Source organism: Tenebrio molitor, chromosome 2, assembly GCF_963966145.1.
Source record: "Tenebrio molitor chromosome 2, icTenMoli1.1, whole genome shotgun sequence".
Taxonomy (NCBI): domain Eukaryota; kingdom Metazoa; phylum Arthropoda; class Insecta; order Coleoptera; family Tenebrionidae; genus Tenebrio; species Tenebrio molitor.
In genome coordinates this window covers 3,464,572-3,487,562 of record NC_091047.1, presented here as the reverse complement: position 1 = coordinate 3,487,562, position 22,991 = coordinate 3,464,572, and the positions used below count along the sequence as shown (strand labels likewise).

The 22,991-nt window shown below is 41.7% G+C and overlaps 5 protein-coding genes across 9 annotated transcripts; 3 read left to right on the top strand and 2 right to left on the bottom strand.

Moving 5' to 3' along the window:
- The first annotated feature begins 43 nt into the window (after positions 1-43).
- Positions 44-2,884, top strand: LOC138124310 (zinc finger protein Paris-like). 4 transcript variants are annotated; one of them, XR_011157100.1, is made up of 4 exons: positions 44-605; positions 663-2,297; positions 2,372-2,655; positions 2,709-2,884. XR_011157100.1 is itself a non-coding variant. In XM_069039322.1 (2 exons), exons 1-2 carry the CDS (start codon positions 483-485, stop codon positions 2,115-2,117), a joined length of 1,578 nt encoding a protein of 525 aa, XP_068895423.1. In that variant the 5' UTR covers positions 44-482; the 3' UTR covers positions 2,118-2,884. The 4 variants fall into 4 exon arrangements, 1 of the variants encoding a protein (XP_068895423.1); XR_011157099.1 differs by having other exon boundaries at positions 45-605; positions 663-2,148; XR_011157098.1 differs by having other exon boundaries at positions 663-2,655.
- Positions 2,885-3,022: 138 nt separating this feature from the next.
- Positions 3,023-8,403, top strand: LOC138124326 (zinc finger protein 83-like). Of its 2 annotated transcripts, XM_069039350.1 has the most exons (4): positions 3,025-3,852; positions 3,902-6,073; positions 6,121-7,449; positions 7,496-8,403. In XM_069039350.1, the coding sequence occupies exons 3-4, from the start codon at positions 7,267-7,269 to the stop codon at positions 8,243-8,245; spliced, it is 933 nt and encodes a 310-aa protein (XP_068895451.1). In that variant the 5' UTR covers positions 3,025-3,852; positions 3,902-6,073; positions 6,121-7,266; the 3' UTR covers positions 8,246-8,403. The 2 variants fall into 2 exon arrangements, with proteins under 2 accessions (XP_068895450.1, XP_068895451.1); XM_069039349.1 differs by lacking the exon at positions 7,496-8,403 and having other exon boundaries at positions 3,023-3,852; positions 6,121-7,190.
- Positions 4,604-5,244, top strand: LOC138125017 (zinc finger X-chromosomal protein-like). Its single transcript, XM_069040227.1, has 2 exons — positions 4,604-5,177; positions 5,222-5,244. The coding sequence occupies exons 1-2, from the start codon at positions 4,604-4,606 to the stop codon at positions 5,242-5,244; spliced, it is 597 nt and encodes a 198-aa protein (XP_068896328.1).
- A 1,351-nt stretch (positions 8,404-9,754) lies between the features above and the next one.
- LOC138124330 (guanine nucleotide-binding protein G(s) subunit alpha) lies at positions 9,755-19,263 on the bottom strand. Its single transcript, XM_069039356.1, has 6 exons — positions 18,304-19,263; positions 14,296-14,463; positions 12,946-13,124; positions 12,632-12,882; positions 12,438-12,565; positions 9,755-12,363 (listed from the first exon to the last, which is right to left on the bottom strand). Exons 1-6 carry the CDS (start codon positions 18,568-18,570, stop codon positions 12,217-12,219), a joined length of 1,140 nt encoding a protein of 379 aa, XP_068895457.1. The 5' UTR covers positions 18,571-19,263; the 3' UTR covers positions 9,755-12,216.
- A 720-nt stretch (positions 19,264-19,983) lies between these two features.
- LOC138124323 (guanine nucleotide-binding protein G(s) subunit alpha-like) lies at positions 19,984-22,764 on the bottom strand. Its single transcript, XM_069039344.1, has 5 exons — positions 21,836-22,764; positions 21,442-21,788; positions 20,945-21,195; positions 20,775-20,893; positions 19,984-20,725 (listed from the first exon to the last, which is right to left on the bottom strand). The coding sequence occupies exons 1-5, from the start codon at positions 22,157-22,159 to the stop codon at positions 20,576-20,578; spliced, it is 1,191 nt and encodes a 396-aa protein (XP_068895445.1). The 5' UTR covers positions 22,160-22,764; the 3' UTR covers positions 19,984-20,575.
- Between the last annotated feature and the right edge of the window lie 227 nt (positions 22,765-22,991).

Below are 22,991 nucleotides of genomic sequence, written 5' to 3'. Positions count from 1 at the left end.
ATTGTCATTTATTTTCCATAAACAGCTGTCACAAGTAACCTATTGTAAAGATGAGAACAAAAGATGTCAAATCGTATGTTAATAAAATTTCAAAGACAATCCCGTCAGTAAACTGGTTAAAAAATGACTCATATTGAAGTGTTTGACTCTCTCTAATGAAGATATTTAAGACAGTCCCAGAGGTTAATTAGCAGTTGTTAGTAAATGTATATATTGGAAATTATTATGTTATCGGTTTCAAAATGTTATCATTTGAAAATTGCAACGAGTCGGGGGTAAATAAAAAAAGTTTGAGGACATAAATGCATGAATGAGTAGCTTTTGCATCTTAGCTACTTTAAAAACGAAAACATTCTTACACGTTTATTGTTTTGCGAGTTTATTGTGTCTAAGCGTGACGCGTGGAACAGCTTAATGAATGATTCAACGAACATAACCTCACATCCCCGTTTTCCACTCGAATTCTATAAAATGGTTACAAAATGAGTTCCGACACAATTTGTAGAATTTGCATCGAAAAATCCCACAACCTGAGCGGAATGTGTAACATTTTCGACGGTGAAGAACCAATCTTCAAGCTAATTATGCGTTGTACTTCGGTTCAGGTAAATCCTGTTAATAATTTTTAAAACCACGACTGACGAGTCCGGAGTCCCTTCCAGATATCAAAAGACGACGGTCTGCCCGGCCAAATCTGTGATATATGCCTCGCAAATTTAAAATTGGCATTGCGATTCAAATCGCAGTGCGAAAGCTCCGATTTGTATCTGCGTGAATTGCAACAAAACCCAGAAGATGATACTGATAAAGATTGTGAAGAAATTCAACAGAAACGCAAGAACATGGGTATTTACCAGTGCCCCGTTTGTCCATATGGTACAAAATCTAATTATTTTATGACTGATCACATGAAACGTCACGATTCGGGGTTGGAATTTTTCAACTGTGAAGACAACAAATTGGAGAAGTACGAATGCAGGAAGTGTAATTTTGTCACCGATTTTGTTGTGGCCTTGAACGAACACAACAAAGACATTCACGACACCCCGTTAAACAGACAAAACAATCGAACCCAAAACAGAAAATACCGAATGAAAAGTTACATTTGCGGCAAATGTAAATTCGAGACCCGTTCGGTGCTGCAATGGATAAGACACACGCAAAGTCGATGTCGGGGAGAAAAAACGGAAGATTTGTGGTGGTTTGAATGTAGCATGTGCCCATATAAATCTAAAAGTGCTGAAAATCTAAACAGTCACAAAAACCGGCAGCACAAGAAGCCGAGATCTTCCAGCCCTCGACACAAATGTGACAAATGTGCGTACAAAACTAATTACACGACCCATATGCAGGGACACAGGATAAGACATCATCTGGCTAAGGAGGACATTCAGTGGCATAAATGCGACAAATGCGAGTACCAAGGAAAAACTAAAGACTGCATATACATACACTACCGCCTCCATCATGATAGCAGCAAATGGATTAAATGCAATAAATGCGAGTTCACGGCTAAAATGACGAATCACTTGAAGCGGCATGTGTTGTTGAAACATACTCCACATTACGAGCTAAAGTGTGCTCATTGCGTGTACAGGACCAAGTACAAGCGTAATTTGGTGAGGCACTTCATCAAATGTCATCCGGAGAGAAGTAAAGAAAACAAATTGAAAAAGTACGATTCCAAAAAATGCAATTTCGACGCCGATTCCATTGTGACTTTGAACGAACACAACACAAACGTTCACGATACTCAGTCGGACAAACAAAACACAAATCGAAAACCGACAGCTGCCGACGACGTCAATTTGCAGAATCACACGGTAAAAAATAATTTGGCTTTGGAAGAAATCCAGTGGCACAAATGCCACAGATGCGACCATCAAGTGAAAACTAAAAACGCCCTGGATAAGCACCACCGCGTCCACCATGACGACAGCAAATGGGTTAAATGCGGTAAATGTGAGTTCGTGGCGAAAACCAAGGATAGCCTAAAACGGCATCTGTTATCGAAACATACTCCAGATGATGAAGTAAAGTGGTTTGAGTGTGGTCACTGTGAATACAAAGCCAAATTCAAAGCCACTTTGGTGCAACACTTGATGAAAAATCATTAGAAAGTAAAGCAAGAAAATAAATAAAAAGAACGTACGTATTTCATTGGTAATTATTTCTGTTTGCACAAAAAAAGGCGTCAGGTGAAATTTAATTGGGTCTCTTTCAAAAACTTGAAATTTTTCCTGGAAGACTATTAGCGCCACTACCGCGACCTTTTACTTCCACTGGTAGAAGAAAAGGTAGAAAAATGAAAATCTGGTCCAGACATTTCAAAGATGTAAAAATAAAAACACTTTTTGTAAATACCTTTTAGTTTCAGAAGGGTGAAGATGACGAAACACAGATAGGCTAAAATCAAAGATGTCGACATTTACTAGAGTTATAGTTAAAAGGAGCGAAGAGAGTGAATTTGAAGAAAACCTTCCAAAATGCCAGTCAAAAAAAAAGAGATTCATCATTGCCCTGAGAATGTTTTTGGAATAGTTATTAATACAGTATTTAAATAACTCAAATGCAACCACTGCAATCTATGAGTATCTTTACACGGACAAATAACATCGGTTTAGATAACACCTGATGTTACTAAACCAGCGTAATGTACCTATATTTTGCACCTTATATTATTATGTACTATCAGTTTTTTTTTGTAGTCCTCGACGAAGTCGATGATAGATCAAACGGCCACTCTGGGGCGTCATCGTTACCTTATCATAAATTACGTAATAAAAAAAAACATACATACAAAAATATAAAAAAAAAAACATTTTTTTATTATACATAATGTGTTACCAATATGTGCAATATTGTAAATATAAAATTTGACATCTGTTTGTTTTGTTTCTGGGGCATGCGGAGCACTAGTCCCTTTCAGGGACGTTCTTAGATTATTAAATACCTAATTCTTTTCTAATGAACTTAATTTATTCGCTGTTAATGTAACAACTTCGCTTCTAGCTCTGGTCCCACAAAATGAGGCTTTAGTTATTAGTTAACTGCATGTTCTCCGTTTATGTAACGAAACGATCTTGAAGAGCTTGAAATATATTTGTGGTTTGGAAATTGCAACAAGTGACGGTAAGTAAAAAAGTTTAAGGGTCACTGATTCATCGACAACTGTCGGTACGAGCAAATTTTACGGCTTGTCCTACTTTCAAAACGAATTACCTACTTCTGTCGTGTTTACTGCATCGATACGTACTATGGCGGACAATAAATTTAGGCCAGCAAATTTCTGACATTTCAAAAAAGTCAATGCAAGCGACCATTTATTGTCATTATGACTGATGTGTCAGTTTGTCAAATTGGAGGTTTTCAAGCTGTTTGGCGTTTCCTTCGCCTTTTTTGTAACTTACAGATCATGACGTACTAACATAACTGATTTGTAGTAGCACTTCTCTCTGGTGCACGCTTCTTTTCCCAATTTTAATTTTGATTATCGCTGTCACGATGACAAGAATGACAAAAATCGAAAATGGGGTTAGTTGAACATAATGCCAGCTTCACATTTTGATGTCAACTCAATGACAGGCCGGCCTAAATTTATTGTCCGCCATAGTACGCACAGCTGAGTGTTCAGTGTCAACACTGTATATTTACAATCTCTGATTTACATTCATCGAACATAACCTCAAATCAGTGTTTTCGACTCGAAATCAACAAAATTATTACAAAATGAATTCCGACACGATTTGTCGAATTTGCATAGAAAAATTCCAAAACCTGCACGCAACGTACGACATTTTCGACGGTGAGGAACCAATCTTCACACTAATTATGCGTTGTACTTCGGTTCAGGTAAATCCTTTAATAGTTTTTAAAACCACGACTGACGAGTCCCTTCCAGATATCAAAAGACGACGGTCTGCCCGGCAAAATCTGTCATGTATGCCTCGCAAATTTAAAATTGGTGTTGCGATTCAAATCGCAGTGTGAAAGCTCCGATTTTTATCTGCGTGAATTGCAACAAAACCCTGAAGAAGACGATGATGCTCAGGCTCAGAAAGATTGTGAAAAAATTCAACAGAAACGCAAGATCAGGGGTATTTATCAGTGCCCCGTTTGTCCGTATGCTACAAAATCGAATTACTTTATGACTGATCACATGAAACGTCACGATTCGGGGTTGGAATTTTTCAACTGCGAAGACAACAAATTGGAGAAGTACGAATGCAGAAAGTGCAATTTTGTCACCAATTTTGTTGTGGCTTTGAACGAACACAAAAAAAACACTCACGACACTCCGTTAATAAGACAAAACAATCGAAATCAAAACACAAAATACATAATGAAAAATTACATTTGCGGCAAATGTAAATTTGAAACACGTTCGAGGCTGCATTGGATAAGACACACGCAAAGTCGATGTCGGGGAGAGAAAACCGAACATTTATGTTGGTTTGAATGTAGCTTGTGCTCATATCGGTCTAAATCTGCCATATTAGTAAGATGTCACATAAGCCGGCAGCACAAAAAGCGGAACGCGAGATCTTCCAGCCCTCGACTCAAATGTGACAAATGTGCGTACAAAACTAATCACACGAGCCATATGCAGGGCCACACGATAAGACATCATGTGGCTAAGGAGGACATTCAGTGGCACAAATGCGACAAATGCGAGTACCAAGGAAAAACTAAAGGCTGCATTAGCAAGCACTACCGCCTCAATCATGATAGCAGCAAATGGATTAAATGCGATAAATGCGACTTCATGGGTAAATTGACGAATCGCATGAAGCAACATGTGTTGTTGAAACATACTCCAGATTACGTGTTTAAGTGTCCTCATTGCGTGTACAGGACCAAGTACAAGCGTAATTTGGTGACGCATTCGACCAAATGCCATCCGGAGAAAAGTAAAGAAAACAAACCGGAAAAGTACGATTGCAAAGAATGCAATTTTGTCGCCGATTCCATTGCGACTTTGAACGAACACAACACAAACGTTCACGATACTCAATCGGACAAACAAGACACAAACCGAAATCCGACAGCTGCCGACGACGTCAATTTGCAGAATCACACGGTTCAAAATCATTTGGCTCAAGGGAAAACTAAGAACGCCATGGATGAGCACTACCGCGTCCACCATGACGACAGCAAATGGGTTAAATGCGGTAAATGTGAGTTCGTGGCGAAAACGAAGGTTGGCCTAAAACGGCATCAGTTGTCGAAACATACTCCAGATGATGAAGTATACCGGTATAAGTGTGGTCAGTGTGAATACAAAGCCAAATTCAAATGTTCTGTGCTGCAACACTTGATTCATAAACATAATAAATAAAAAGAACGTACATATTTCATTTATATAATATTTCTATTTGCATTAACAAGCGTCAGGTGAAATTTAATTGAGTCTCGTTCGAAAACTTGAAATATACTTACCTACAAAAAAATAAAGATTTTTTTAGGTATAATGTGTTACAAATACAATATTGTAAATAAAAAATTTGACATCTGTTTTATTTCTCAGGCATACGGAGCGCTGGTCCCTTTCAGGGACGTTCTTGGATTATTAAATACCTACTTTTTTCTATGTTTAAATCACAAAGAAATGAACTTAATTTATTCGCTGGTAACAACTTCGCCTCTAGCTCTGGTCCCACAAAGAGAGGCTTTAGTTCTTCATTTATGTAATGAAACGATCTTGATGAACTTGCAATGTCTTTGTGTTGGTAAATTGCAACGAGTGACGATAAGTAAAAAAGTTTAAGGGTCACTGATTGACGAGTAAATTTTACGGTTTATCCTACTTTCAAAACGAATTACTTCTCGTGTTTACTGTATCGACACGTACGCACAGCTGAATGTTCAGTGTCAACACTGTATATTTACATTCATCGAACATAACCTCAAAACAGTGTTTTCTACTCGAATTCAACAAAATCATTACAAAATGAGTTCCGACACGATTTGTCGAATTTGCATAGAAAAATCCCAAAACCTGCACGAAATGTACGACATTTTCGACGGAGAAGAACCTATTTTCAAGCTGATTATGAGTTGTGCTTCGGTTCAGGTAAACCCTTTAAAAATTTAAAACCCCGACTGAAGGGTACCTTACAGATATCAAAAGACGACGATCTGCCCAGCCAAATCTGTCAGAAATGCCTCGCAAATCTGAATTTGGTGTTGCAGTTCAAATCGCAGTGCGAAAGCTCTGACTTGTATTTGCATGCTTTGAAACAAAATCTCAAAGCAAAAGATAAAAGCGTCAGTGAAAATTATGAGAAAATTCACTTGAAACGTGAGAACACGGGTATTTACCAGTGTCACGTTTGTCCGTATGGTACAAAATCGAATTACTTTATGAGTGATCATAGGAAACGCCACGATTTGCGTTTGGAATTTTTCAACTGTGAAGACAACAAATTGGAGAAGTACGGATGCAATAAGTGCAATTTTGCCACCGATTTCGTTGTTGCTTTGAACGAACACAACAAAGACACTCACGACACTCCGTCAAACAGACAAAACAACCGAATTCAAAACAGGAAGTACACAGTGAAAAGTTACATTTGCGGCAAGTGCAAATTCGAGACACGTTCGGTGCTGCAGTGGATGAGGCACACCCGAATTCGATGTCGCGGCCGAAAAACACACGATGCGTGCTGGTTTGAGTGCAGCATGTGCTCGTACCGATCTGAATCGGCGTTGAATCTGAAAAGTCACAAAATCCGACGGCACAAACACCAAAAGCCGAGATCCTCCAGTCCTCGACACAAATGTGACAAGTGTGCGTACAAAACCGACCACAAGAGCCACTTGCAGAGTCACACGATAAGGCATCATCTGGCTTTGGAAGAGATCCAGTGGCACAAGTGCGACAAATGCGAGTACCAAGGAAAGACCAAAGCATGCGTGGATAAGCATTACCGCGTCCATCACGACAGCAGCAAGTGGATTAAATGCAACGAATGCGAGTTCATGGCCAAGACGAAGGATCGCTTGAAGCCGCACCTGCTGTCGAAACATACCCCGGATCACGAAGTAAAGTGGTTTAAGTGTGGTCATTGCGACTACAGAGCCAAGTTCAAACACAACTTGGTGAATCACTTGACCACACACCATTCCATGAAAAGTGTAAATGTGTCTCGTAACAGTAAATAAATAAAACGAACACACTTTACTGTCAATTTATTGTTTACTTTGATTTGTTTGAATGTTGATTCAAATTTGGCGCCGCGTTTGACAGCTGCCATAACCTCAAACATGGCCTCGTTCGAAGACTTGAAATTCTACCCGCAAGACCAGCTGGGTTATTACTGCGACGCCAATTCCAACACCACCTGTCGAATATGCCTGGAAAAGTCGCAAAACAACAAAAAAATGTGCAACATCTTCGACGGGGCGGAACCGATTTTCAATATGATCATGTCCTGCGCTTCTGTCCAGGTAAGCGCGACACCCTCCTCGAACCTCGCTCAAGCCCGCTTTGCAGATCATCCAGGGCGACGGCTTGCCCAACGCGATATGCCAGAAGTGCCTCGCCAAACTGAACGTGGCCTGGCAATTTAAACTGCAATGCGAGAACTCCGACCTGCGCCTCCGCCAATTCTACACCAACCCCGTCCAGCTGACCTTCGACGAAACCGAAAAAGGCGACATCAGCTTCGAACCCGACCCCCAGACGGGTCCCGACAAGGGCCCCGAGGCCAAAAAGAACACCAAGAAGCGACCCAAAGAGAGCAAGATCCACCAGTGCGACACCTGCGGGAAGATCTTCAACAGGCGCGAGTACTTGACTCAACACATCAGAATCCACACCGGGGAGAAGCCCTACTGCTGCCACATCTGCGACAAGCGCTTCGTCAACTCGGGACACTTGACCACGCACATGCGGACGCACACGGGCGAGCGACCCCACGCCTGTTCGCTCTGCCCCAAGGCTTTCTCCACGCGACAGGAGCTCCACAAGCACACGATGGTGCACAACGGGGAGCGACCCTTCGTGTGCACTACCTGCGGCAAATGTTTCGGCAGCAGCAGTAATCTCTACTCGCACCTCAGACACCACACGGGGGAGAAGAATTTCACGTGCGAGCATTGCGGGAAAGCGTTCTACACCAAACAAGAGCTCAAACAGCACCTGGTGATCCACACCGGTGAGAAGGCTTTCCTTTGCAAGTTCTGCAACAAGAGGTTCTCGCAGAGTGCACACTTGAGGCGCCACTTGAAGCTCCACGCGTGATTGGACACGGAGTACCGATGCCACGCCCACTTTCACTCTTTTTCGTTTCTCATTGGCTGATTTGGGTGACGTCCTCGACGCTTTTGTTATTGTGATATTATTTTGTAATTATTTTAGTCATGTTTTGTACCGTTGTTTCATTAAATTTTTTACTTCGATTTCGCATTTCTTCAACAAAGAAAAACCTCTAAACATTCCTACCTTCGTTTGCTCTTATCGCAAACATTTTAACGTGACATACATTGACCACTTTACTACAATGTTAACTACCGAGTAATTACGGCAGTAAATGTAATGTCAACACTTAATCACTTAAATTTCACCATAATTGACTTCATTGCTTTGACTGTTACAAAACTCTCAAAACGTCGAATCTCCGGAAAACTGTCAACGAGTTACCAGACATACCCAACAATGTAATAATTGACAAACAGGTATTATTAAATTAGTAAGGTTAAAAAATTAATAAATACTTACTTGTATTCACTTGGTCGTTCCACTAATTACGCAGTGTTGAAATCGGGAAATTACCGTCACTACACTCTTACAAAAATAGTTCACAATACATATTTTTTACTAAAAATTTCGTAAACAGTGCCCAACTGTCTCGAGCTAATAAATAACTAGACGTGTCCGCTGGCCCAACTCAAGTACACGATTTCTTCACCCTTGCGCAAATCCATCGAGATACCAAACGCTGCACTTCTTTTCCACAATAAAGTTCGCTCCTGCACGAGGTTGCAGTTTGTTGTTTGAGGTTAGATCAGAGTCCAACCGGAACAAAATTACGTAGTTCATCCTTTGCGTCTACGAACCCCACTTCTTCAACCCTCGAAAACACCAACTGCTTGTGGTTTCTTCATTTCTGGTTTTCAACAGCACCACCATTATGACATTTTATAAGCACAGGCGACTACGATCAAAGAAAAATTTGCCCGTGACTTCGCATTTTAATTCGACGTCTCCGTTCTTGCCTCGACTAAATCTGGCACAACTGGTTGGAAACACTTTAAATCAATACAAAATTATTCGATTAACTACTAATTACATCTCAAATTGCAATAATAATTAACCCCCGTGGGCCACACATACGTTGACAGATGAACTACTTCATTTGTTTTAGCACGGCTCCTGCGATTTAAGGGATACGCAAAATCACTGTCATTTTTCAAAATACACAGTGCTCGAGTAAAAATCACAAAAGGCATGAGTTTCACTTTCTCGTTGCTGTTCTGCAAAACAAGTTAAAGACAAAACGATACCTATATTACACACGTGCACCTGTTACAGATACCTGCAAGTCAGACCAAAAGTTGGTTTGATTCTTGTGACTTATTCTACGCAAAAATTCAATTAAAACTAATCAGATAAGACAGTTTCGTGGTGCGTTCCGACAAAAAGTTTTCCAAGGCGTACGACCTCGATTTAATTGTTAAATTATTTCGTTTCGGCGCACAACACTGCATTTCACGCATCTCGGATGGTTTCTGTGGAGGTGTACAGAGAGCGTTTTAAATAAGACATATTTATTACAGGTCATTTAGTTACATATCTTCATATAATTTCATATTTTATTCATTTATTTATATATTTATAGATACAAGATTCATTACAGGCAGTTTTCACCAAACAGCGCATGCTTTGAATCTCACATTGTGTTCACATATACAATATTGGCAAAACAATAAACAAATAAAACAAAAGAATACTGCTTAGATCAGCTCACAACGATGAATTCACACACATTTGCGCGCGCACCCACTCTCGCACTCTCGCTTCCCATACCTAGACAAAATTGCTTTTACTGCAGTTGTGCAATAACCCGACCGAGGTCACTCGTGGTCACCAGGAGTCAGGAAGAACAGGTTCATGTATGCTATCGGCATATTACTGACGCCGGAAAAAGGATATACACACAAAAAGGAAATCAGAACAAACAAAAAAAAATCATGAAAAACTTAACAACGGAGAGATTCCTGCGTTTGACGACGGCGAAACGATTACGAACAGAGCAATATGCTGATATAATACAGTCAGCCGAATCTTAGAGTGTGTATATAGTCAAGAAGTAAAACTCTTTTATCTATACATTCATTGACATCGAATATTCTGGCCGGTAAAAGTTTTTTTTTTTTTTGAGTAAAGAAAAGAAACGTTTCTACGACTTGACCACAAACTCACTTTTACAGATATAAATATTTATAATTTATTAACAAATATAACATTCAGTAAACTTTTTTTTAAACTGGAACAGTGCAACTCGCCGAAATAAAAAAATGAACAAACGCAATTTCATTGTTCCGTTTATTAGACTAGCGGCACATATATATTTTATTATTAATTAGTCACTACCGAACTAATAAAAGCATGAATTTATCAGAGTGATAATCCCGCCGAACCGAACTCACAAATAAGGTAAACTCAGACCGATAGAAATCAAACGAGAGGAACGAAACCATGTGACATTAACAATTGAGAAACGAAACACATTGATCTATAGTGATGTATTACACTAGTTCCGTACCTTATTTTACAAGTTGGTTTCATGGACATATAGCTAGATTCACACTCTTCTTTGTGCATCTACAGATTGTAAAAATTAAAAGTCTCCATCGCTTACACTATCTGTAGTATATTAGTAAAACCAACAACTAAACCTGGATCTACTCAACTCAAAAACGCGCGCCAATACCAGCCCTCCCCACAGACACACCAAGATTCCCGACTTAAGTACGAAGCTGTATTCTTTGAATTGAGCAGAAGATCATCAGATGGAAACACAAGAAGAAAACGAAACGGTACAGTTCGAAGCAGCAATAGTAAACATCAAGAATTGTGCCAGATCAACTAAAATTATTGCACTAACTCTAATCTCAACGAATAATAAAAATAAATACAACACTTTGATTTAAGAATAGATTAACATATAAAAAAATATATCGTTACAAATAATGATTGTTAACTGCTAAAGATCCTCAAAAGTTTCTCTTTCTCTTTCGATATATTATAATGTAGGGGTAAATGAGATTGCACACGAAATTCGACTTCCTTTACAAACAATTTGATAAGTGTATAAAAAGTTTAGATTATCACAATTCCGAAAATATTAATAAGATTCATGAACGTACGATTCACCGAGCAGAGACGTTTCCTGGCACGGCCGCTCTACACATTCCGATGATCCTCTACGATTGAAACGGAAAAATTAAATGAAAGAGAGCACCATTTGCGACCGCCACCGCTCCAGATCGCGCACAATCCTCCCGCAGCGCCATCTACACTCACCCTAACCTAACCTAACCTAAAACGCCTCCACTGACAAAACGAACAAATAAAGATAAAACATGTAAATTTACAAACAATACTCAGTAAATCAATAACTTATTTGCTACTTTATATGATCTATATAACCACTAATTTGATATCACAATGATGTTCATGAAAAACACATATGGGTTATGATGTTGAAAAACAAAACAAAAAACAGTACAAAAAAAAATCGTAGTACTAGTGTAGTAGTGATAATGATAATAATAATAATAATTCGAACGAAAAGAGATTATGGCAAATTGACTGAAACTTCAGTGATTTGTACTTTTATCATGATACTGACTTCTAGAACGAATAAAAAAAAATTGTCAAAACAGGAGAATTACCCAATGAAATGCATTAGAAACGATACACAATATACCACGTGACTGACAACGGGGAACATGTTACGTTTGCCAAATTCTCGACAGACTATATATTATATCGTCGTTTTAAGAAATTAAAAACATATGCGTTGTCTCAGTTGGTCCTACGGTTGTTTTTTGTGTGAATAATTTTTTTTTTGTTGATTTTTTTTGTCTTTTTTCCCTAAGTTTGTATGAGTAAGATTGACACTAACTTGACAAACGTAAGCACAATGGAATCGACTTGTTAGTAAGAAAGCGTTGGAGACAAAACAGACTAAAAAATGAGGTGGGCGGTTATAAGAGTTCATACTGGCGAAGGTGCATACGCTGAATGATATCACGGCAGTCGTTAAACACTCTCCTGATATTCTCCGTATCAACGGCACAAGTAAAGTGAGGATAACAATAGTGCTTGCCTTCACCAGAGGCTGTACTTATACGCTGAAAAAGAACAGAGCACGCCCACCGTTCACTATCGTCCAATCGAATTGTGACGTCGTCGAAACAATACTCACCAGGAACTCGTCTCTTATGAAGTACTTGGCGCGAAAAACTTCAGGAGGCTCGTTTGCATCGTTCGTGACTTCCTGGGGCGCCTGATATCGACTGAATTCTGCAAAGTACTCCTCGAGTTTGCTTTTACCTGTCGACCAACGAAAACACGTTTAGAATGTGCGCCCGAAACCCCGGAGCGTCGCCACACCCCCACCTGCAAGGATTTTTTCCGCGAGCAGGTCCTGCTTGTTGAGAAAAAGGATGACGGAGATGGTACGCAACCACCTGTTGTTCCATATGGACTTGAAGAGGTCGAGACTTTCGCGCAGCCGGTTCTGGGTGGGATCCTCCCTCAACACCATGTTGTACGAGCTACACGCCGTGACGAAGATGATCGCCGTGACGTCATTGAAGCACTGGATCCATTTTCGTCTTTCGTCTCTTTGGCCACCGACATCGAACATGCTGCGAAGCGAAAGAAAAATGACAAAAAAACGGTTTCGACATTCCCCGCCACGTTTCTCTTACTGGAAGTTGACTTTGTCAACCTGGAAGAGCGTTTCGAATATGCCGCTGGTAAGTACACGGCAGCGCAGGATGTCCTGCTCCGTTGGAGTGTAATTGGGTTGTTTGATTACGCTCACTTGATCAAGGAAGTACTTCGCACAATCTATCAACTGGTATTCGTTACTCCTTTCGAACGTGACCTGCAAAAGGAACCATCTACAATCGTTTCCTATCATAAATCAAATTTAATTCTGACAGTGATTTAAATTAGGACAAGTGGCGCCACCACTTTATAATTGTCAAACGGGACCTTTGTTAACCTCTCGTCAATTAAAAAAGTCCACAAACACCAATCTAGAATGGTATTGAAAGTACGTCTCCACCAACCAACTTCTACGTCATTGAACTTCGTAAAATACACTCTATCATCAATAATGACACATCCTGTGGTGTCCAAAACGATTTCTGACACGTCCTTAACAAATGTGCCGTTGCTGTCAAAACAGATGCATGGAAAATGACGTTTGAAGCGGTTGATGCATTCTAAAAATACTCGAAAAGCAACAACTCTGCCATTGTGATTTTGTGTGGACGTTCTGCGATTAATTAAAATGTCAAATCTGTGCCTCATTTCCAAGGCGAATGTTTCTCAAATTTGAAAAATTCATTTATATTAATTATGACTTTCAAACTTCCTGCAATGTGTCAAAATATCGTTTGTTTGGCCAACCAAATGGTGATAATAAATATTTATCTCTATTTACTGTCTTAAATATATTTACCATTTTGTTGTTTAACCACAGCCTAAAATAAAACGTGAGTGGAATGCTAATTTTAAATTTAAAAAAATCAAAATAGACGTAATTTGCATCTACGATTGTTGTAAAGATTCATGAAATGAATAAAACAAAGTAATTAAATAAAAAAGGACATGAGACGTGTTGGATGCGATATAAATACGACTTAGTAGCAGACACTATCTTTTGAGTACAAGGATAAGTTTTTCCGAGGCATTTCGACGTTCGTAGAGTTTTTACGCGGATTATGAAATTTTCTCACTAAAAAGGCGAACGGTCACGTAATTAATTACCAAAATTAGACTGCAGACAAGTGCACACCTATGACGTGACTGTTTTAACCAATCCCGTCGTTTAATTCTTTTGTTAATAACAATCGATCAGTGTAAATTATGTTAATGTCAAACGAAACGTTAATATTGTCAGTGCCACGATTCGGTATGACAACAAAACACAATCAAATCATGGTTAGGAAAAAACTGAAAGTTAAAAATTGTACTCTTTTTTTCATTTCTTTCGTTTTCTCTTGTTCGTTGTAAAACTGTCTCGGACGAACTGTCGCTTGTTTATTTACCTGTACACCTTTGTCTTTCCAGAGAGCCTCTGTGTGTTCATAAAACTCGGGTGGGTAATCGAAATCGGGACCAGTCGCGCAATCCTGAATCCAGTCCACTCGGGCTTGATTCTCTGGTTTTTCTAGTTGCACGGGAGGACTCAGGGTCGACATTGCTCCCGTTATTGTCTGAAAAAAAAAAGGAGACTGTAGCGTCTGCAGCACCGGAAGGATAAGAAAAAGAAAGGCAGTCGAGGACCGGATGTGTTGGACGGGACGTGTCTTGCACCGCCAACGAGGGAATTAGGATTTTCGACGTAGGGCCGAGGATGGCACGAGCATTAATATCAATTTGTAGGGCGATAACCGGAGAGGTTTCGTGTTTTCCGCGAGAGGGTCCCGCTGGATGTATCGAAAAATGACGATTCGAACGAAACCATCGTTCCATTCCATTATTAACCTTCGCATCCTAATTTATTAATTTTCACCTGTACATTCTGCACTCGTGCTTTCTCGTTCGGGTAGTTTCCGCTCGAAACCGGCCAGAACCGAGAAAACTTTCTGTAGAAAAATAACGTTGCAGTCAGTTCTCCGAGAAAGGCGCCAGAATTGAGCGTTGAGCGTTTTTTCACCTAAATTAGTCACTTTGTTTGCTGAAGTTATATCATTTAATCCTTATCAAATCCTCGACTATTGTTGCGTTAATTTCAATGGAAGATTTGACTATCAAGTCTCCAGAATTGGCTACACTACACGATTTTCATTGTCAAAATTCTTCGGTACACACAAATTGCAAATTTAAACGAAACCCTATCTGTCAAAACGGTGAATTTTCATTTCAAATCGAAAATTTCTCAACTAAGCGCAGTACTCGATCTCGTTTTTCTTTCCCAAAAACAAAAACCCCACACCTGTCACTGTTAATTGCATCAAGGTCGTGCGAATATTGTCTTATCAATTTAACCCAATTCGCTTGTCAAAGTTGGGACAGTTTCTACAATTCCAGTCGGATTTTTACATCGACGGTCTTCTTGAGCCGCAAGTTTAATCACTCCTTATTGTTCCCCCTCCCTCTTTTCCGACATGAGTTGGCAATAAGGTTATCACTTATCACCGACAGGTTTTCCATGCTTCCCTGAAAGACGAAACTCCGTATAAATCGTTGCACACCGTTTTCGTACTTTCTTTTCAACACCATACCTTCACGTGACGCCCAGTTTATAAACTAAATTCGTGATTAGTTTAGAAAACGAACGAGACAGTCTGAAACTGTCTTGACGCTCGGTACGCGTGAAACCGGACGACCTGGCCATCTGTAAAGTAAATTTTTGATGAAACACTGTGTACTAGACTTGAATAATAGACAAGGCGATCATGACCTGTTTATCGTCGCGCTACAAAAGTCGGTTCGAATCCTTCAAACAACAATGGAACCGCCGTTCCCGCAGACGGATCTAATGCACTCGCACGTCAAACGTCAATAAACGTCAACGTCCAGAACCGGAGGATGACAGTTTGCAGCACTGCAACCTGCGACTATCTTTGTCCCGTCGGAGTGACCTGACCGACGACGTCATTCGCGCTTTCAAAACGCCAAAAATTCGTTTTTAAAAGTGTGCCACGGAACACTGACATTTTGTGTGGAACTAGTTTTTCTGTCACCTCTAACCACTGACATTTACGGCTCCAACTCGTCCGAAAGCCAAACCCGACCGGCTCGCCCAAAGATCTCGTCGACGTTTCGGAAGCGCGTCATCCTCAGTACCGTCAACTCGCTCGATTTTCTCTTCTTTGCGATGATGATCCCCTCGATGCGCGCCGCCCTCGCACTCCACCGACCTTTTGCATATTGAATATTGGGGCGAATTGTGCGTCGCATCTATTTTTTAAACAAACCTCGATCCTGCTGAGAACCGAATTCGGTCAAAACGGACCAGTGAAAGTTGCCATCAACTATTCAAACTGTTTAGTAATTTCCTTTTTGTTTCCTGCACTGCCGACACGAACTAGAATAAAAATTTCTCCTGGGCCGCCTTATTAATGCAACGGCGGCGGCTTTTCGACGAACAGGTCTCCGACCAGTGGCGTGACGACGGCAAAAAACTACATTTTAGGGCGTCCGCAAGCACTTTCCAATGTTGAGATTTTATTTTGACTCCGTTTACGTCGATAAAATTCTAACGAAATCCAGTTGCACACGCCGTTCGTTTCTTTCCATCTGCAAAACGGTTGCAATTGTTCCCAGGGACCGCTGAAAAAAATCACAATTAAAACTTGTGGCGTCGTCCACCTCCGGGGTATTCAGAATCGGCGACGTCGCCGACAATGTTCCTTTTCGCAGAATCCACCCCGGGCTTTCCGCCATTTTCGCAAAACGTGCGTCACACGACTGTCATCGTAGGTGGCCTTGCACACCTGGCCGTTAAGGGAGAAAACTGCACGTCTGTCAAATTTGACAGGAGACGTCATCGATGGTGCCCATTTTCTGCAGGGGCAGCATTCGAAAAATTCGGAGCGGCGGACATTAATGCTTATTTTTATTCAGGTCGCCCGTCAGGAACGTGCGCGACTACGGCACTGGAATGCAACATTTTCGGGGCGGTAGTTTCGCAAACGTGCGAAAGGTCGCCCATTCAAAAAAATAAGCGAAATAAACAAAAACAAGCCGCTCGAAAACAATAAGTGGGATCAAGGGCGGACCCGACGGGGGCGATAATTCTATAATTAAATCGGCAATGTTTACAGTGTCGTCGGCGAGAAAAAAAAAGACAGTTCCAAATTGGCAGCGTGTCTCACATCGAAAAAATTCAAACCGACACCAGAGCAGTAATTGCGTCCAGCTGCGTTTAATTAAGAATCGGTTCGTCCGCGGGACTGCTAATTTTTATTGATAATGTATCGAGTTTTATCGATATTTTTATCTGGAACCACGTAACTCCATTTACACAGAGTTATTGTTGTCTATATTGGAATGAATAAAAGCTGCTCGGCAAAAAGGAAAACTTTTCGATCGGCGGCGGCTGCGAAACATCGCATAATCGCCGCTGCCGTCGAAAACGACAGTCGTTGCACAAGCCAAGACGGAAGTGCAGCACACTTATCGCATGGGCTTTTTTTTTGTTGTTACGGCCGCGTTACACAACATTCAAGTTTACCGGAGAAAGATCCGAACAAACAATTATTGCATCACCGGACTTAATTCGTTCGAATCTCGCCGCAACAATTCGCGATAAATTGCACCGGCCAGACAGTACAAAGCCCTACGCCTCAAAATGATCCAGGAACATGACACGATCCTAATTGGAAGTGTGCAGGACAAGAAGGGGACATCACGTGATGTCCACTCCATGCCACATGAACGTACATCGCACCTCCGCCCGTTCCTTTCTCCCCCCGGATGGGTCAAATCTTCCCACATTTCTTCAGATCTATCGCAAAATGTTACCGACCACAATGTTTTGCTTGGTTGATGCTTTTTTAATCCCTCCGCAGAGGAAAAAAACTTCTTTGAGTCGTTAAATGTCAACGCTTTCAACGTGGATTAAATTTTTTCCGTTTCCAACAAACTCAAAGACAAACTAGTCGCATCTCTTGATCTGATCAAAAATCGATGTTCGATACTCCACGACTGACGCTCTTGAGATTCGATTTAAGTCGACTTAAAACTAAGTGGCCAAACTTATCGATTTCAACTTTTTCTTGTTGATTTTATGTCAATGTATCGATTTCGGTTCGATTCCGATTCTGCTCGAATGTATTATTTTTTGGAATTGGATGTTGGCGCTTTTTCAATTTGTTTTGCTGTTGGGGGTGTATCGATAGATATAGTCGATCGGGTGTGAAGTTGATGTTAAGAAAAGGATGATTTGGATAATTTTGTAACAATCGTGGCTTATCTGTGTTCTTGAAAGCATTGTGTTGTTAATGGTGCAGCGTTGGAAGAGGTAAAGCGCGCCAGTTTGGAGTCGATAAAGATCGATGATGATTGGAGTATTTGGTGTTGATGTTCGTGGGGGCCTGCGGACTTACAATAATGGCATCTCGAATGTTCTTCTTGATGTCTTCGATCTTCTGCTTCTTTTCCCGCTCGCTGAAGCCGTTGACGTGCAGAATCCGCATCTGCTTGACGATCGTCGACTTCCCGGACTCGCCGGCGCCGAGCAGAAGGAGTCGGTGCGTGGCCCTGTAGACCTGCTTCTCCTTGGCCAGCTGCCGGTTGATGTGGTCGTTGATCCTCTTCTGGCTCCTGATGTCCTCGGAGGCCGCGGCGGCATCCCTGTTGCCGAAGCAGCCCATGGCCGCCAGAGGGGACCACCAGCAATCAGCCCCCTTGTCGGCGGCCACGGGGCCGCACTCTGGACCCGACGCCACCGTGGCTGTCCTCGCGCGAGACTTCGCACCCCCTCAGCATCCGATCATCGCGTCCGCGCGGCCCCTCGCAGCTGGCATCGGCGCCCCCAAGTCACCAGCGGGGGCCCGTCGCACGCTCGCGCTGCATCATAAAATGGCTCCGCGACACTCTACCTCAAGGACCGCAGACGCGGCTATTTTTACGCGGCCGACCCCGAAATAGCACTCGCCCCACTCGGATCTACATCAGAGACGCGCCGAGTTGCACCGCCTTCGGAAATAGACTCCGGCGATTTTCCACGGGAATTGAGCGCGATCCTCTGTCGGTGCTCTCAAAAACTACTCGATACACCCTGGCAGCGGCCGATCGCTCAGCCCGCGGCCTGCACCACCTCACCAACACCGGACCTCGGATCGCGGCTCCGACCTCGGCGGCGCTTCACCAGACCCACGCACTCTGCACGACGGCCGATTTCAACGCTTTTTCGACGTTGCCTGACAGAAGACGGCCGAATTTAACATGTCCGACACTGACTGACTCTCGTTCTGGACGGCCTTGTCTTGAGCGGCGCCACCGGCGCTGTCAATCCTGCGCGCGACTGCTCCCGACACGACCCGCCCGGACGCCAAATTTGAATTTGCGCTCAAGACGCGCTTCCCGCGGACGCCCCCGTCCATCGCGAACACCACCGACACTCACATTTTGACATTTGCAAATGACAAATGACAAGCACGCTCACAAGGACCACCTCTTACACCCCCACGGGCTCCAACGGCCGGGACAGCTATATTGACACGACCCTGCATAAAAAAACAAATTCTCTTTAACCAAACATCGCCTCCAAAAGGCCTGCACGGAGCTTGTTCACCGGCCGATGTTCGTTTGTCCTGAACGTTGACATTTCCTTTTGTTGCTCACTTCATCCGACTCTACACTGTAAAAATGTGTCATTTTACCTTTACGCTGTACAAATTTTACATACCTAAAAGCACTTGACGTAATTTTACAAATAGGCAACACAGTTTATCTACTCCAAATTTTGAAGATTAAAACCAATCCAAAATGAAACAATCACAACAAGGCGCTAGCTATAGCGTTACCAAATTTAGTTGAACTGTTTTTTTTTTATAAATAACTAATAACTCCACGTATTGTAATTTTACCAGAAACCGTGTAAATCGAAATTTTACCCAATAAGCACGGGTTAGCCACGGCTTGTTACACAAACATTTTAAAAAGTGCAAAAACTGAGAACCGCACCGACGTCCTTCTTTTTGTTTTGTTATGTTTCTTTCACTATTATGTAAAAGCGATTGGAATCTTGTACTTGTAGGGTTTACGAGAAAGAAAAGACTGGATCACTAGAACATCACTTTATTTTATTACATCTTCAGTTACATAAAATATAATATATAACAATACAGTCTAATTAATCATAACATAAAAATCATAACAATAAAAAAGAGATTACTAGTTAACACAAAATAGGAAAATATTATTGTCACAAAGATGCGTTTCGACGTAAACAAGATCCAACAAGATATTTGGATAGAGAATACTAAAAGACGGGGAGTCCCCGTTGATCAACGTGTTGGAGAAGAAATGAAAAGCTAAGAAAAGATCTTTTAAAACTAGCTGGATGCAAACGGACACCAATGTTAAAGAAAATAGATTAAGGCACAAATAATTGTTTAGATTCTACTCCATTCAAGGCACGAATTTATGAGAGTGGGTAAGGAGGGGAAGCACCGACTTGTAACAACAAAAATTCGTTCCGATTATCACAAATGAACAATACTGACGACTGAAGCTTCATTAGAATTGACTAGCCGCTTAGAGAATGACTTTAGATTCGATGGTTTCCTTGTCGTTCGTGAGGGACGCCAAATAAGTGTAGGAAAAAATATTGGTTTGTTATAATCAGCTACATAAATGCACAAGTACACGCCGTTAGATTAAGTCGTATTCGCTGAGATACTTCCACTGGATGTTTTCGCGGCAATCGTCGAAAACCCTTTTGATGTTCTGCGTGTCTACGGCGCAGGTGAAATGTGGGAAAAACCGGCGGTACCGAAAGTTTTTGCCCATCATCGTTATGTTCTGAAAGAATACCGTCAGCAATGACAACACAACGAGACTAAGCACACACTTGAAACTCGTTTTTTATAAAGTGCTTCGCCCTGTGCACTTCGGGGTGGTCGCGTGGGGGATCGTCGGACACTGTGAAGTTTCTAAACGCGGGAAAGTAGTCTTCCAGTTTGCTTCTCCCTGTTCGACAAGTGCATCGTGAACGATCCCGTCGCAATCGCGATAACTGACCTGATAAGATTTTCTCCCGGAAGAGGTCCTCCTTGTTCAGGAACGCTATGACGGATATGTGGCACAGCCACCGGTTGTTCCACACCACCTTGAACAGTTCCAGACTCTCCTGCAGGCGATTCTTCGACGGGTCCTCCCTCAGGACCATGTTGTAGGAACTGCAAGCTGCCACGAAGATGATCGCCGAGACGCCGTTGAAACACAAGAACCACTTGCGGCGCTCATTCCTTTGGCCCCCCACGTCGATTATTCTGTTTGAGCAAGCACAAATTTCTATTTTTTGTACACCCGCATCCCTAAATTACCCGCTATCGACGCCGCTGTTTATTTTATTTTTATTATCAGCGAGTAATGCCATAAACAGCGTGTCTGTGAGCATTTTCTCAGTAAATATTTGTGAAATTGTGGTTTCTTTTTATTTTTGTTTGCGCTTGTGCACAATTTGCATGTAATTTACATATTTACAAAAGTGAGGTTATGTTCGATTTTATACTCACTGGAACTTGATGTCTTCAATTTGAAACTTTAATTCGTAGATACCCGTTGTGAGGACTCTACACCTCAAAATGTCGTGATCGGTGGGTACATAATTGTCCTTGCTGATCACGTCGATCCTCTCGAAAAAATATTTCGCGCTATCTATCAACTGATACTCGTTGCTTCTTTCAAAAGTCTTCTGAACCCCCTTGTCCTGCCACAAGATTTTAGTGTATTCGTAAAACTGACTGGGATAGTCAAAATCTTGTTTGCTCGCGTGATCCAAGATCCATTTGGCCATTGTTTCATGTTCAGCATTGTCTAGCTTTATCGGGGGTGTTATTACAGGCATGGCCGCGAGGATGCTCTAAAATTACGAATTAACGAAAACACCTTAACATCTAAAGTACTTACAAAGATCGCGTCGGCCAGATTGTTCCTGATGTCGTCCCTCCTTTGGCTCCTGACGGTCTCGCTGAACTTGTCGACGTGAATCAGTTGCATTTGTTTGATGATCGTTGATTTGCCAGACTCACCGGCCCCCAGCAGCAAAAGCCGGTGAGTCTTGACGAACTCCTTTTTGTCCCGAGCGAGCTGCCTGTCGATCTCGTGGCTGTGCTGCTTTCTGACTATGTCGTCGGGATTCAAAGAGAACAAACACGGAAACAACGGAAACAAACATCCACAATCCACCTTTTTATTAGTCATGTTACATGGTGCACCCACTCCACGGATCATGCAGCAAATGTGGCGCCGAAAGGTGCGATCTCCTCCTTTCAAACTGTCTCCATTTACACCTGGCACTTTAAGTAACTCTATTGTGTACACAGCATCTCATTATTTAAATAAACAATCAAACATTATGCAAGGTTACAACAATAAACAGGTTTTAATAAAGAAAAAGTTAACGGATCGATCAGCGCGTTATCGGCGGGGATTTCACTTTCGCACCGCTAATTCCCTTGCAATTAGCCGAAAACAATAAACAAATAAGTTAGGTTAGTTTGACGCGAATGACATATGTCACGTTGACGTTTGTCAACAAGCAAAAAGCACTAAACCCACGGACTAAACCGGACAGAAGCGGCCCACGGATGGGGCCTCGAGACACTAAACGTGGAAATTAATTAAGTACGCTCACGTAAATATTGGTCGGGTTGTTGTGTAGTTTCAGAGGCCGCATGCGTCGGTTTACTTTTAACCTAAACGGGCCGAATAATGAAGAGCAAATATTGCGAAATAACATATTTTGCAAGATCAAGCAAACAGAGCCGCGGCCTGCGGCCAAACGATGAAAATTCAAGTGCAGGCTGCACATAAATCCACCTGTTATTGAAAAACTGTTAAAATAATTTTTAATGAAGACACCTTGCGGTTAGTGACCAAACTAAAACGCGCGAAATTTAAAAATGCGAATGCGGTTTTTTTGTCTGCAAGGAGGCAAGACCGCGTTCGCTGCAGGTAACCGACACAAGTGGATCCTTATTCATGAGATTTGGAAGTGTGAAGTCACGTTGCGGGGTTGGGTTAATGTGATGTGTCATTATTGACGTCTGTCAACAAATAAAAT

Excerpts from the sequence above, each read along its gene's own strand:
- LOC138124310 (XM_069039322.1), top strand. The coding sequence starts at position 483 with ATGAGTTCCGACACAATTTGTAGAATTTGCATCGAAAAATCCCACAAC. Across the intron at positions 606-662 it reads TGCGTTGTACTTCGGTTCAG|ATATCAAAAGACGACGGTCT; the intron begins GTAAATCCTGTT and ends AGTCCCTTCCAG.
- LOC138125017 (XM_069040227.1), top strand. The coding sequence starts at position 4,604 with ATGCAGGGCCACACGATAAGACATCATGTGGCTAAGGAGGACATTCAG. Across the intron at positions 5,178-5,221 it reads ATGGGTTAAATGCGGTAAAT|TTGTCGAAACATACTCCAGA; the intron begins GTGAGTTCGTGG and ends AAACGGCATCAG.
- LOC138124326 (XM_069039349.1), top strand. The coding sequence starts at position 5,951 with ATGAGTTCCGACACGATTTGTCGAATTTGCATAGAAAAATCCCAAAAC. Across the intron at positions 6,074-6,120 it reads TGAGTTGTGCTTCGGTTCAG|ATATCAAAAGACGACGATCT; the intron begins GTAAACCCTTTA and ends GGTACCTTACAG.
- LOC138124330 (XM_069039356.1), bottom strand. The coding sequence starts at position 18,570 with ATGGGCTGCTTCGGCAACAGGGATGCCGCCGCGGCCTCCGAGGACATC. Across the intron at positions 13,125-14,295 it reads GGAAAGACAAAGGTGTACAG|GTCACGTTCGAAAGGAGTAA; the intron begins GTAAATAAACAA and ends TTCCTTTTGCAG. Across the intron at positions 12,364-12,437 it reads TCATAAGAGACGAGTTCCTG|CGTATAAGTACAGCCTCTGG; the intron begins GTGAGTATTGTT and ends GTTCTTTTTCAG.
- LOC138124323 (XM_069039344.1), bottom strand. The coding sequence starts at position 22,159 with ATGATCCGTGGAGTGGGTGCACCATGTAACATGACTAATAAAAAGGTG. Across the intron at positions 21,196-21,441 it reads ATTGAAGACATCAAGTTCCA|AATAATCGACGTGGGGGGCC; the intron begins GTGAGTATAAAA and ends TTGCTCAAACAG. Across the intron at positions 20,894-20,944 it reads CCGGGAGAAAATCTTATCAG|GGAGAAGCAAACTGGAAGAC; the intron begins GTCAGTTATCGC and ends CTTGTCGAACAG.